The following is a 13,380-nucleotide window of genomic DNA, read 5'->3' as shown; positions in this document are numbered from 1 at the left end:
TTGTCTCTTTTTTCCCTGTCAAACAATGTGAAATGTATTACTTCAATCAAATAATAAGTTCATGACCCAGCTATAATATTTTCAGCATTTTTCTTATTAAAGAAGCTTTTAACAATGAAGATAAATTCATTTTTATTCCTATCTTAAAATAATATTTTAAGTGATTTATTGGATGATTAGCAAATACACAACTGTTAGGGAATTGAAGAAAGTAATCAATTCTCTATAAGTAACACAAACTTGATCATATATTCAACATAACATAAGAATGATACGTTTCATGTACTGCATAGTAGTATATCAGAAGAAAGAACTTGATGTTTGCATCTCTTTTTTTCACTTTCCCAAAAAGAACCAAAAACAAGGAGAAACTATACATGGATAAAGCATTTAAGCACACTAAAGAAGTAGGAATTATGTGGATGATGATGCAAAAGCCCATGGCCAACCTAGCTAAACTCTAATCAAATACACACTAAGTTCAGGACCTCCAGCGCCATCAGGGTTCATCATATAGAAAGCCTCTGAATCTTTAGAACCCACAACTCTCTCAAACCTGGCTCTCATATACATGAGCTCTCCTTCGGACCCATCAGCAGCTCCATTCCCAGTTCCAGGCAACACACCTGCACCCATTGAAATTGGCTCCACAGCTTTCAACACCTTCCACTCCTCAGGCCCGCACTCGCGCCTTGTTGCAAACCCACACTTCTTTCCATTGCAGTAACTCCTCCAAAGGGGCTCCTCTAGCAACCTCTTGCCTTTCTTTTCTGTTCTCTTTTCACACTCCAAGGCAATGCGAACCAACCCAGAAGCCATCTCTCGGACTAAAAGACTTGTGGGTGTTGCAAGTTCAATAAAAAATGCTGGACTCAACTTGGCATCTTCTTGAAATGCAAAATGGACATGGCCTCTTCGATACCCGAAAAGGGTACCTATCACTCGGCTCCCAAGACTCGAGTGATACCTCGATTGGCTCTTACCGAAAATTGTAAGAGCCGATCGGAGCTTAGAATGTTTCTTCGGCCTTGGTGCTGCTGTCACAGAAGTAATTTTCACCGGCCCTGGGATTGTTAGCTCCTCCAAATCTTTGATCTCATCTTCACAGAAATGTGAGGATGAGCTGAAGGTCAAGATTTCTTCCTCATCATCCTCCTCATCAATTTTCTTTTTCCAGTGGAAGTATCTCCTGGAGAAAGAGAAAGAAGAGTCATGAGGAGTTTTGGCAATGATGGTCTTCATTTGGGTAAGTAAAAAGGACTCAGAATGAAAAGCAAGCAAGCAATCAAGCAAACAAGCAAAACTCTTAGAAGGGAAGGTGGGTATGACTATAGACTGTCTTGTTTCTAATATGTAGTAGTAGTTGCTTGTTCTAGCTATCCCTTGTAATTGGGCTCTATTACACTGAAAAGACTGGCAAGAGAATCCTGCCAAAAAAGTAAGGTGAGCAGTCCTACCTAACTGTAAAAGGAGAAAAGAATTATCAAGGGAGAAAACAATTTTTAACGGATAGGAGAAAAGAGAGTGAATGAGTGATGGAAATAGGGACAAGAGAGGAAACTTGAGAATGGGAAATCTGAGAATAGTGGAAGCAGAGGAGACCACACCTTTTGTGTTATTTCTTTGTCATGTGAAGGGGGCTGAGCTGAAAAATGTGGGGTACAGAGAAAAAGGGCAGCTTGACTGACAATGCTGACTTGCATTGGAAACGGTTAAGGACAGGTAAAAACACACCAACCGTACCCACCAGGACCACCACCCTAACCAAGCTTTGGCTTTAGTCCTTTCTTGCTCCCTCCACTTGCACCATAGCACAAATAAACCGCACTTGTTCCCATGACCATGAGCCACCAAAGCCTCCTTTGTGTTTTGTACCCCTTTTGTCGTTTTACATATCCTTTATGATTTTTGGGTTGGCAGAATGATTAGCCTGATTGTTGAAGCTATGCAAAAACTTAACCAATGTGTTTCCTTTTCCTTGTTATTGACAGACTCAGGAAGGTTCTGAATTCGGATTGTCTTAAGAGTTAAGTCTGGAAGTTATCGGGTGTCCTCATTGTGTGCGTATTTTCCTTGATTTCCCATTGAAATAGAGAGAGAATTTGTGAACATAACTTTGTATCCAAATTTTTCTCACAACTCTCTATAAAAGAAAAACATAATAATAATAATAAATTTATGTGAATGTAATAAACATCTGCCCAAATCTATCGCATTAAAATTATAGAAAAAATTGTGACGCAAAGATTATAATCCTAAAAAAACACTCATACGGTAGAAAAAGATCGCAGGTAGCTTTAATAGACACCAATCCACTGTCTAAAAACTCAAATCAGTTTATTATCGATAGGTTTGGCTAGGACCTAGAAAATTCTATCATGCCAAGAACGTCACTGTCAAAAAGAAAAAAAAAAAAACCAATGATGATCGGCTATAAATATTGAGCCAATAAAATTTATGAGAAAAGAATGGGCAAATGTAGGTGTAGTCTTTTTTTTTTTTGGGAGTAGATCCCTAGGTAAAGAACTTGAAAATTATGTCCCACTGAGTTCCATTTGCTCCACATGTACTGCTTGAATTTTAGGAAACAAAACTATATAGCTTCTTTTTTTTTTTTCTTCCTTTTTCTTATTAAGTTTTCGTGGGACCGACCAAACATCACAGATGAACTAACAAAACCAACAACTTGAATCAAAACAAAGAAAGAGTTAGACGAACCTACTAATACATAGTGTTTAATTAAAGTTTCTCTGTGAAGAGAAGTTGGGTTTTCTTTCTAACTCTTTTTTCACAGTAGAATTTGTGTGTCCCTTCGACGAAGGTGTTGGGTATCCTAGGAGTAACACTGTTGCTTCTAGGCTTGTTGGGTTCCTTTTGGGGGTGTGGGAAACTGTTTGAGTGAGTGTGAGGATGGACGAATTGGCTCAGTCATGGAATCGACTTAAGTTGTCAGAGAGAGAGGGACCAGGGTGTTGCTTGATTGATGATGATAGTAAGGAGAAGTTTTCCATTGCTGCAAAGTTTTTGACAAAGCGAGCCATTAACATGGAGGTCATAGCGAAGACGTTTAACCCGCTATGGAGAGCCAAGAACGGGTTCAAGATCCAGAGTTTTGGAGACCATAAAATTCTTTTCACATTTGATAATAGGGAGGATGTGGAGAGAATCTTAGAGGGAGAACCATGGACTTTTGATAAACACTTGGTGGCAATGAGTCGATATGATAATGAGTCCTCGCTTCAAGAGTTAAGGTTTGAGAGGACGAAACTATGGGTTCAAATGCATGGAATTCCATTGAAATTTATGACAATAGAGGCTGCGAAGAAAATTGGTAGTGTTTTGGGGGATGTTTTCGTGCCAACGGATCCAAGAATATTTGATGGTGGTTATTTTATCCGAATCCAGGCCTCCATTGATTTGTCATTACCATTATGTCGGGGTAGACTGATTTCTGTAGGGGAAGGAGGTAAGCAGGTGTGGATATCGTTCAAGTATGAGAGGTTGCCGAATATGTGCTACTGGTGTGGACGATTAACTCACGATGACAGAGACTGCGGGTTATGGATTGACAGTGAAGGTACTCTTACTCCTGAGCAACGTGAATTTGGTCCGTTTTTGAGAGCTCCACCATTTGTTGCTGCAAGACGAAGTGCAATATTAGTCCCTGGGTTCTATGCCGAGAAGAAGAAGAGAAGTTCAGGTACACCGGAAGACTCTGATTCAGGTCGGACCTCTGTTTCTGGTGGAGAAAATGTACCGGAGCAGCCACATGGAGTAACGGCTAGCATTAATGTCAGCCTTGAAGACGAGGAAGTAATTAGGTCATTAAGGAGTAATGAAGGGGATGGAATTAATATGGGAGACACGGTCAATCAAGAGGGAATTAAGGAGAAAATTATTGAGGATTTGAAGACTCCTAAGGAAACTGAATTTGCTGATGAAGGAAATAAAGAGGAGTTAAGTCTGGCTCAGGAGTTTGGGGCGGCTAGCATGCTTGGAACGGGTAGAAGTTTGGCAAGAAGCCCTAATGCATGTGAGAATTTAAGTGCACGTGACAACTTAAGTGTGAATCCAACACTTAAGCAATCACGTGCTGCTCAGGAAGTCAGGATTCACAACACTCCCAACTCACGTGCTGCTCAGGAAGTCAGGATTCACAACACTCCCAACTCACGTGTTTCTTCAACCTGGACACGCAGACAAAGGGAAAAGTCTAAGGGCAACACAGCAGCAAATTTTCAGTCACAAGGGAAGAAAAGAAGGGCTGTGACAGAGGCAGATCATAATGAGGTTTCAGCAAAGCGAGTCCAAAAAATCCTTAGTGGAGAAAACAAAACTTTTGTAATGGCGGGAGCTGATGTGCAGCCCCGCCAACAGCAATGAGTTGTTTAGCTTGGAACTGTCGTGGGCTTGGGAACCTACGTACAGGGAGGGAGCTCGTGGAAATCATACGGGCAAAAGATCCCACTGTAGTGTTTTTAGCCGAGACGCTTACAGATGATGCTAGGCTAGAGTTTGTGCAAAGAAGTATTGGTTTTGATCATAGATGGGTGGTGCCAAGAGTGGGAAGGAGTGGGGGATTAGTTCTTTATTGGAAAGCTTCGATCAATTTAAAGGTGGAAGATTCAGATAGGTACTATATTGATGCGGTGATTGATAAAAATACGGAGAATGAGTGGAGATTAACGGGTTTTTATGGTGAACCGGATACAGCTAGACGTCATGAAGCTTGGGCAAAACTTAGGGCTTTAAACTCTAGACCGGAAAAACCATGGCTTTGTTATGGGGATTTTAATGAAATTATCAAACAAGAGGAGAAGCTTGGGGGTGCAAGAAGGCCTTATAATCAGATGCAACAATTTAGGGAGGTGATTGATGAGTGTGGTTTCATGGATTTGGGATTTGAGGGCTCTAAATTCACTTGGAGCAAGCACTTCGAAAATGGGGCTTCAATTTGGGAGAGGCTTGATAGGTGTTTGGTAAATAATAGTTGGTTCATGAAGTTTGGAGGTTCAAGGGTGTACCATTTGTCATGTAACTCTTCGGATCATGTTCCAATTCTATTATCTCTTTCTGGCCTGCACCCACCTACTCGGAAAAAAATTTTCCGGTTCGAACAAATGTGGCTCTCAAATCCCAGTTGTGAGGAGGTGGTAGTTTCGGCGTGGGGCAGTGGGTATGAAGTTGGTGATGAGGATGATATACTAAAAAAAGTGGAGAAGTGTGGTAAGGAGTTGGGGCAATGGGAGAAAAATGTTTTTGGGAATGTAAGATTGGACTTGAACCTGTTGAAAAAGGACCTAGCTAGAGAAGAGAGGGTAGCCATGGTTAGTGGGGATAATTTTAAGGTGAGACAGATTAAAAAAGAAATTGAGGTGTTGCAAGATAGGGAAGCTGCGATGTGGGCTCAACGATCACGAATTCTATGGGCAAATCAAGGGGATAAAAATTCAAAGTATTTCCATAGCTATGCCTCAAAGAGATATAGGAAGAACACAATGGAAGGTATTAGGGATGAGGGAGGTGTTTGGAGAACTAGACAGGAGGATATTGGGGAAGTAATGGTGAACTATTACAAGTCTCTATTTACCTCAACAGATGGGAGGGTTTCTACAGGTATCTTAGATTGTGTGCCTACAGTGATAGATGAGGAGATGAATGAAAGCCTCTGTAGAGAATTTGAAGCAAGTGAAGTTGCTACTGCACTCCAACAGATGGCGGCCCTCAAAGCTCCTGGACCAGATGGCATGCCTCCGCTCTTTTATCAACATTTTTGGAGCACGGTGAATCATGATGTTACCTTAGCCATATTGTCATGGTTGAACTCAGGTACTATACCTACGCCCCTAAACCATACTTTTATCACACTTGTTCCAAAAATAAACTCCCCTGAATATGCACACCAATTTCGCCCTATTAGCCTTTGTAATGTCCTCTACAAAATTTATTCCAAAATTCTTGCAAATCGCCTCAAAAAATTACTTCCATCCATTATCACTGAACACCAATCAGCCTTCACTAAGGGTAGATTAATTTCTGATAATATTTTGGTGGCCTTCGAGACCTTGCATAGTCTACAAAATTACAAGGGGAGTAAGTATGGGTATATGGCACTGAAATTGGATATGAGTAAAGCGTATGACCGGGTGGAGTGGTATTACTTGGAGGGGATAATGAGGAAAATGGGTTTTAGGGAGAGGTGGATAAATTTGGTTATGGGTTGTGTAAAAACAGTTTCATATTCTGTGTTGGTAAATGGAGAACCATGTGGGATGATTTATCCTACAAGGGGGATTAGGCAGGGAGATCCACTTTCCCCCTTCCTATTCCTTCTTTGTACGGAGGGGTTGAATGGCTTAATTAAAAAGGCGGACCTACATGGTGATATCCATGGCTACTCCCTTTGTCGAAGGGGCCCAAAACTAACGCATCTGCTTTTCGCAGATGATAGTCTTATTTTTTGCAGGGCAACAATGGAGGAGTGCAACAATGTCTTGGAGATACTAAAAGAGTATGAAGAAGCCTCGGGTCAAAAAATGAATAAGAGTAAAACCTCCTTGTTCTTTAGCAAGTCTACTCCGGAGGGGGTGAAGCATGGAATTAAGGCGGCTTTAGGTGTACCAGAAATCTTGCATTATGAAAAATACCTTGGGCTGCCCTCCTTGGTTGGGAAACGAAAAAAAGAAAGTTTTAGCTACATTAAGGAGAGAGTTTGGCGGAAACTTCAAGGGTGGGAAGCAAAGTTACTTTCACAAGCCGGAAGGGAAGTGCTTATAAAGGCGGTCATACAAGCCATCCCCACTTACACTATGGGATGTTTCAAATTACCGGTGAGTTTGTGCAATGAAATTGAGGCTCTAATCAAAAGATTTTGGTGGGGCCAAAGGGGAGACCGTAGGAAAATCCATTGGATAAAATGGGGAGAGATGACAAAATCTAAGACTATTGGAGGTATGGGCTTTCGAGATCTTGCTATGTTCAATGATTCCCTCTTAGCAAAGCAAGCATGGCGGCTATTGAATAATAAATCCTCACTCTTTTACAAAGTATTTAAAGCTCGTTTCTTCCCAAATTCATCGCTTATGGAGGCTGCCGAGTCAAGGATGGGGTCTTATGCTTGGAAGAGTATCCTTAGAGGAAGAGACATCATTCAAAGGGGGGCAATATGGAGGGTAGGAAATGGAGAAAAAATAAACATTTGGCAGCAACGTTGGCTGCCAAGAAAACATCCAACGTTTCTGCCTTCCTGCCCATTGGAGAGTCTTGAAAATTATACCGTAGATTCACTTATTGACCCAACTACAAGAAGATGGAATGAAGAGATGGTGGATGGGTTATTTGTGGAAGAGGATGCTAAGTTGATCAAGAAAATCCCCCTAAGTCGACATGTGACAGAGGACACTTTGTATTGGCCTTACTCAACCTCCGGAAATTACACATGTAAGTCCGGATATAGGTTCCTTAAAGAAGAAGAGGAGCTGCAATTAAATTTTCAAACTCCCCCTATCTGTCATAAGCGAGTTTGGAAGGAAATATGGCGGATGCAAGCTCCCCCAAAGATAAAAAATTTTCTTTGGAGGGCTTGCCGTAATGTACTTCCAACCAAACAAGCTTTGATGCGTAGGAAAATCTTAGAGGAACCAATCTGTGAAAGGTGTAAACTGGCAGTGGAGGACTCGGTGCATGCTTTGTGGTCATGCCCGGAGCTGGATGTAGTGTGGACTGATCAGGAAAAATGGGGGTTTAGGTGCGAAATGGAGTTCACTTGTGTAAGAGAGCTGCTGTCATGGATGATAGAGGAAGGGAAGTCTTTGGAGCTGCTGGCTTACACGGCCTGGACTATTTGGAATCAAAGGAACAAGGTGAGGCTTAATTTGCAAGCTTATCCGTTGCATCATGTTGCTGATCTGGCAGCTGAATGGTTGGCGCATTATAAAACCAGCACAGAAGCAGCAGGTACAGCGGTAAGGAGTAACAGAAATGGAGGAAACAGATGGAGTGCACCGCCGGCTGGTTTTGTGAAAGTTAACTTTGATGGAGCAGTCTTTGATGATGCAAATAGAGCTGGTATTGGTGTTGTAATAAGGGATAACTATGGTGCTGTTTTGGCTTCTTGTTCAGAGAGTATTTTTCAGGCGTATGAGGCTGGTGTGACAGAAGCGTTGGCTGCCCGGAAAGCTTTGTCATTTGCACATGAGCTGGGGTTCCAAAATGTCATTCTCGAAGGTGATGCATTACATTTGATTCAAGCTTTGAAATCTCAAGAACAGAACCTATGCCCATTGGGTCTGCTGGTAGAGGATGTTAAAATTTACTCAAATCATTTTCAAAGAGTGTTGTATTCTCATGTAAAGAGAAACGGCAATTGTGTAGCTCATGATCTGGCGAGATATGCTATAGGCATACCAGATTTTCAAGTATGGATGGAAGATGTTCCATCTCATATTGTGTCGGTTTTACTTTCGGATGTAACTCATTTACATTAATAAAAATACTCAAGTTCTTTCTCAAAAAAATACTAATACATATCCCAATATTTATTAGACCTACCAAAGAAAAAAAAAAAAAAAGAAAAAGAAAAGAGAGGCAAAAAACACATTTTGGTCCCTACATTTTCAACCGATTCCTGTTTTAGTCCCTAAGTTTTATTTTTACCGCTTTTAGTCCCTCTCCTGAAAAACGGTTCCATTTTGGTTCCTGCCGTTACATCATAAACGGATATTGTTGACGTGGCAAACGGCATTGATAATCAATAATAAAATAATGTCTATAGTAACCTGACTTGTTACTGTTAGTTACTCCCACCCTTAGTAGTCACATGGCACTCACATGATGGTCCCTAACCCAAACAAAACCCCAAATCACCCAAGTAGACCTAACGGTGAACTTACTGAAAATCTCTAATCTCTTACCTTACCCGTTGCTCATCACAAGACCGATCAAAAAACCCACAAATCGGCAAGCACAAAAAACCCACAAATCAGCAAGCTTCAGTGTGTTTGTGCTGAGCAGATTGCGAAGGTTGTATTTCTCTCCAACTCTCTCTCTCTCTCTCTCTCTCTCTCTCTCTCTCTCTCTCTCGTTATGTTATGAATGCCATTTTAAGTGCTGGGTAATCGTTCTGGGTTTGAATCTCAATTGTTGGGTTTTGAGAATTTGGGAATTTTGAGATGTTGTGTTTTGTTATTGCTCTGGAATTTCAATCTATCTTTGTTTCTCTCTCGTTGTGTCTCACTCTCACTCTCTCTCTTCCTCTCTCCCTTTATAGTTTTTGTAGTGGACATAATACTGACCGTGATAGTGGAATATTGTTGGGATTTGCATTGTTTGGCTGTTGTGTGTTGCTTTTGTTATTTGCGGCTCTGTTTTTTTTAATTTTTGTTTTACTTTTGTTTATTAGGGACCACAATACTGACTGTATTTTTGTTGGCAATTGCATTGTTTGTCTGTATTATGTGTCACTATTGTTTATCAGGGACCACTATATTGACCTTTAATAAACCATGGAATCTTTGTGTTGGTATTTGCATTGATTGTCTGTATTGTGTCTTGCTTTTCAAGAAGTGGCTGGGTCCATGTGATCCCTTTGTCGGTATTATATGCTTTTTTATTTGTTTATTAGCCTAACAAAGTATTATTAATATCTGTTTTCATTTTCATTCTGTTTTCTTCCCGTGACTTGCATGCAGGATGGATGAGCTTTTTACTCTGCATGTCCACCATGGTGGGCATTTCATGTGGGACCCTCAAGTGTATGTGGGAGGGACAGTTGATATAATGGATAATTGTGACCCAAATAGGTGGTCAATAGTAGAGATTGAGAGTATATGTGGGATTTTGGCTACTCTGAAGTAGATAAGCTATGGTATAAAATACTTGGTGTGAACCCAAAGCGGTCAAATTTCCATCAGGTGGTTGATGATGATGCTACTATGTTCATGACTGACTTGGTGAAGGGATATGGGGAGATTCATGTCTTTGTGGAGCATCCAGTGCATGAATCAGTTGAGTTACCAGTGAAGGATTTTGATCCCTTAGTTGCTAGAGTACCTGGTAGTGAAGTAGAAGGTGTAGGTGTAGATGCTAAGGCCTTAGAGGTTTTGCTAGTGACAGTGTGCTTCAAAATGATCACTATTATGAGTATGATAATGAAGAGTACAGACCTGATTTTTCACAATTTGGAAGCCATGATAATGCTGAATTTGTTAATGTTGACCATGGTGAGCCACATGAGGTAGATGCTGAGCAAGTTTGTGCTAGGAGGGCTGGCAAAGCACCAGTTGTTGATGACCAAGTTAAGGAGAGTAGTGAGGGTAGTGAGGGTAGTGAGGATGAGAGGAGTGACTTAGAAGAAGAGCCAGAAGTGCAACCAATGAATATTGGTGAAGATAGTCCTGATAGTTGGGACAATCAAGCTGAAGATGATGAGGTTGAACTAGGACAAATGGGTGGTGCTGTCATGAATTCTGACTATGAGAGTGAGGAGTTGCTTAGCCTTGACGAATTATCATCAAGCAGTGAGGATGGTGATGATTCAAGTGATGATGACATCCCTGTTGCTGAGGTTGACAATTCTATTAGGAGCTACAAATACCTAATCTTTAGGCCAGTAGCCAAAGCTGAGAACCTTAGGTTTGAAAAAGATATGTTGTTCATCTTAGCTAAACAATTTAAAGATGCTATAACTGATTATGCAGTCCATAGTGGGTGGGGTATAAAATTTGTGAAAAATGACTTGGTGAGAGTGAGAGCCCGATGCTAGCCAGGGTGCAAGTTTGTTACCTACCTTGCAAAGGTGCCAAGGGAGAAGAGTTTTAGATTGAAAACACTGAACATGGAACACACATGCAGCAGAAGTTATAGAAATTCAAGGTGCACAGCATCATACATTGGGAATAAATTAGTGAAGAGGGTTAGGAGACAGCCTGGCATAAAGCTTAAGGATATTCAGGATGATGTGCATGAGAAGTATGTGGTTAACATAAGTGCAGGCAAGGCAAGTAGGGCTAGAGAGAAAGCTCAAGATGCTGTTGATGGGACCCACACTGCATAGTTCAACCAACTATGGGAGTACTGTGATGAGTTGAGAAGGTGCAGTCCTGGGAGCACAATATTGATGAAGGTGCATACTTATGATGATGGTGATTTGGCAACTAAGCATGGATTGGCAACTGGGCTGCCATATTTTGAAAGAATCTACATCTGCCTTGAAGGTTGCAAGAAGGGCTTCTTGGCAGGGTGCAGGCCAATCATTGGTCTAGATGCATGCCATCTAAAGACCAAGACAGGTGGTCAACTGATGTGTGCTGTTGGCAGAAATCCTAATGATGAATACTTCCCATTCGCATATGCAGTAGTCGAGGCTGAAACAAAGGACACTTGGACCTAGTTTCTTAATTTATTGCTTGCTGACATAGGAGATGACAACAAATGGGTGTTCATATCTGACCAGCAGAAGGTATGATGGTAGCTTTATTGCTTGTTGAATTAATTGTAGTTGATGGTAGTTTCATTGCTTGCTGAATTAAATGATTGTGCTTTGCAGGGGTTGGTGAACACCTTTGTTGACAATTGGCCACAGTACGAGCACAAGATCTACTGCAGACATTTATACTAAAATTTGAGGAAAAATCATCCTGGTGTCCTTATTAGAGACTTTTTTTGGAAAGCAGCCAAGGCTACCTATCGGCAAGCATTTGAGAGGGCAATGAATGAGCTAAATGAGGTGGATGAAGATGCATTCAAATGGCTGCAATCTCACTCAACAACTATCTGGGCTAGGCATATGTTTAAAAGTGATGGCCAGAGTGACACAGTCCTGAACAACATGTGTGAAAGCTTCAATAGCACGATAACTAAGTTCAGGAGCAAACCTATAATCACCATGGTATGCATAATTCTCCCTTTCATGTGCATTATGATCCATAGACCTGTGTAATTCATGAATGATTAATTCTCCCTTTCTCTCTATGTGCTTGCAGTTTGAGTGTATTAGGCTATATCTGATGACTAGATTTCAAGCAAACAGAGAAATGATTATGAAGGTGGAATCTGAGTTGTGTACTAAGATAAGGAAGAGGCTGTACAAGGAGAAGTTGGCATGCAGCAAGTGGATAGCATGTTGGGCTGGTCGTATGAAGTTTGAAGTGAAGAATGGGCCGGAGAGTTTCATTGTGGACTTAGAAGAGAAGAAATGCAGCTGTAGGAAGTGGGACATAGTTGGCATACCATGTTGCCATGCCATTTCTTGTATATTTTTCAACAGAGAAGATGCTAAAAAGTATGTCAATGCTTGTTACAAAAGGACTACCTACATTGATTGCTATGAACCCATTATAGAGCCCATCAATGGCCAGAATATGTGGGGACCTAGTGGACTGCCATCTATGCAACCCCCTATCAAGAGGAAACCTCCTGGCAGGCCTAAGAAGAAGAGGGCACTGGAGCCTGATGAACCTAGAAGTCACAGAAAAAATAGAGGCCTAGGCATCTCAAAACAATGCAAGTTATGTGGGAAATTAGAACACAACAAGAGGAGCTGTAAGGGAGAAGTAGGAGGGAACTCCTCCTTGCTTGGGAGTGCATCCCAAGCTAGTAGGACCACTAGGAGGGTAAATATACACTTTGACTTAGATATCCTCATTGTTTTGTTTTTCAGTTGGCAAACTATTAATTGTTATTGTGCTTGTGCTTGCAGGCAGCCAAGGATGCTCAGCCAACAGTACATAGGGCACAACCAAGCTCTAATGATGATGTGACCACAAGTGCACCTCCACCCCCCACTGATAACCAATCCAATCCAAGACCAAAAAGACAGAGGAAGAGAAGTGCAGTCACTACTGAGACCTTGAATGCAACTGGGAATGCAACTGGGAATGCAGCAAGATATATGGCAGCAATGAGATCTGTTAAAAGATAGCAAACTGAAGCAGGACCTTTTTTTTTTGTTGTTGTGCTATATGTTGAAGCACTCTTCATATGTTTATGTAACTGCTAGAACAATTGGCATATGTTTATGGGCTGACTAAGTCCTTTTTTGTATGAATGTGCTTGGTAGACTTTGTCCCATATTTTGTAATTATTGTGGTACACCAAAAACTATCATTGGTGTTAAATATTTTGTAATTATTCTCCCATTGTTATGATGATTCAGCTTCCATTATTCAGATTTGCTGGCTTTTAGCTTTGGTTTTTAAAAGGCTTAAACTCAAATTTGCTGGTTTTTAGCTTTGCTTGGCAGTTTGGTGATTATGCAGGTTTGGTGAGCATTGGAGTTTAATGTGCTGGGCAGTAGCCAGTTTAATGTGTAATGATATTTGATGTATGAATTAATGTGTAATGATGTAATAATGTATGAATAAATGTATATTATGCAGGTTT

At 41.0% G+C, this 13,380-nt stretch overlaps 2 protein-coding genes across 2 annotated transcripts; one reads left to right on the top strand and one right to left on the bottom strand.

Moving 5' to 3' along the window:
• Positions 1-300: 300 nt before the first annotated feature.
• On the bottom strand, positions 301-1,555 carry LOC115978932 (protein MIZU-KUSSEI 1-like). The gene has a single exon (XM_031100857.1). The coding sequence runs from the start codon at positions 1,240-1,242 to the stop codon at positions 454-456; it is 789 nt and encodes a 262-aa protein (XP_030956717.1). The 5' UTR covers positions 1,243-1,555; the 3' UTR covers positions 301-453.
• A 10,152-nt stretch (positions 1,556-11,707) lies between these two features.
• Positions 11,708-12,937, top strand: LOC115980956. The gene is made up of 3 exons (XM_031103152.1): positions 11,708-11,887; positions 11,982-12,611; positions 12,698-12,937. Exons 1-3 carry the CDS (start codon positions 11,708-11,710, stop codon positions 12,917-12,919), a joined length of 1,032 nt encoding a protein of 343 aa, XP_030959012.1. The 3' UTR covers positions 12,920-12,937.
• Positions 12,938-13,380: the final 443 nt, after the last annotated feature.

The sequence above is a fragment of the Quercus lobata genome, chromosome 3 (assembly GCF_001633185.2).
Source record: "Quercus lobata isolate SW786 chromosome 3, ValleyOak3.0 Primary Assembly, whole genome shotgun sequence".
In the NCBI taxonomy this organism is placed as follows: domain Eukaryota; kingdom Viridiplantae; phylum Streptophyta; class Magnoliopsida; order Fagales; family Fagaceae; genus Quercus; species Quercus lobata.
This window is presented reverse-complemented; position numbering and strand designations above follow the sequence as displayed.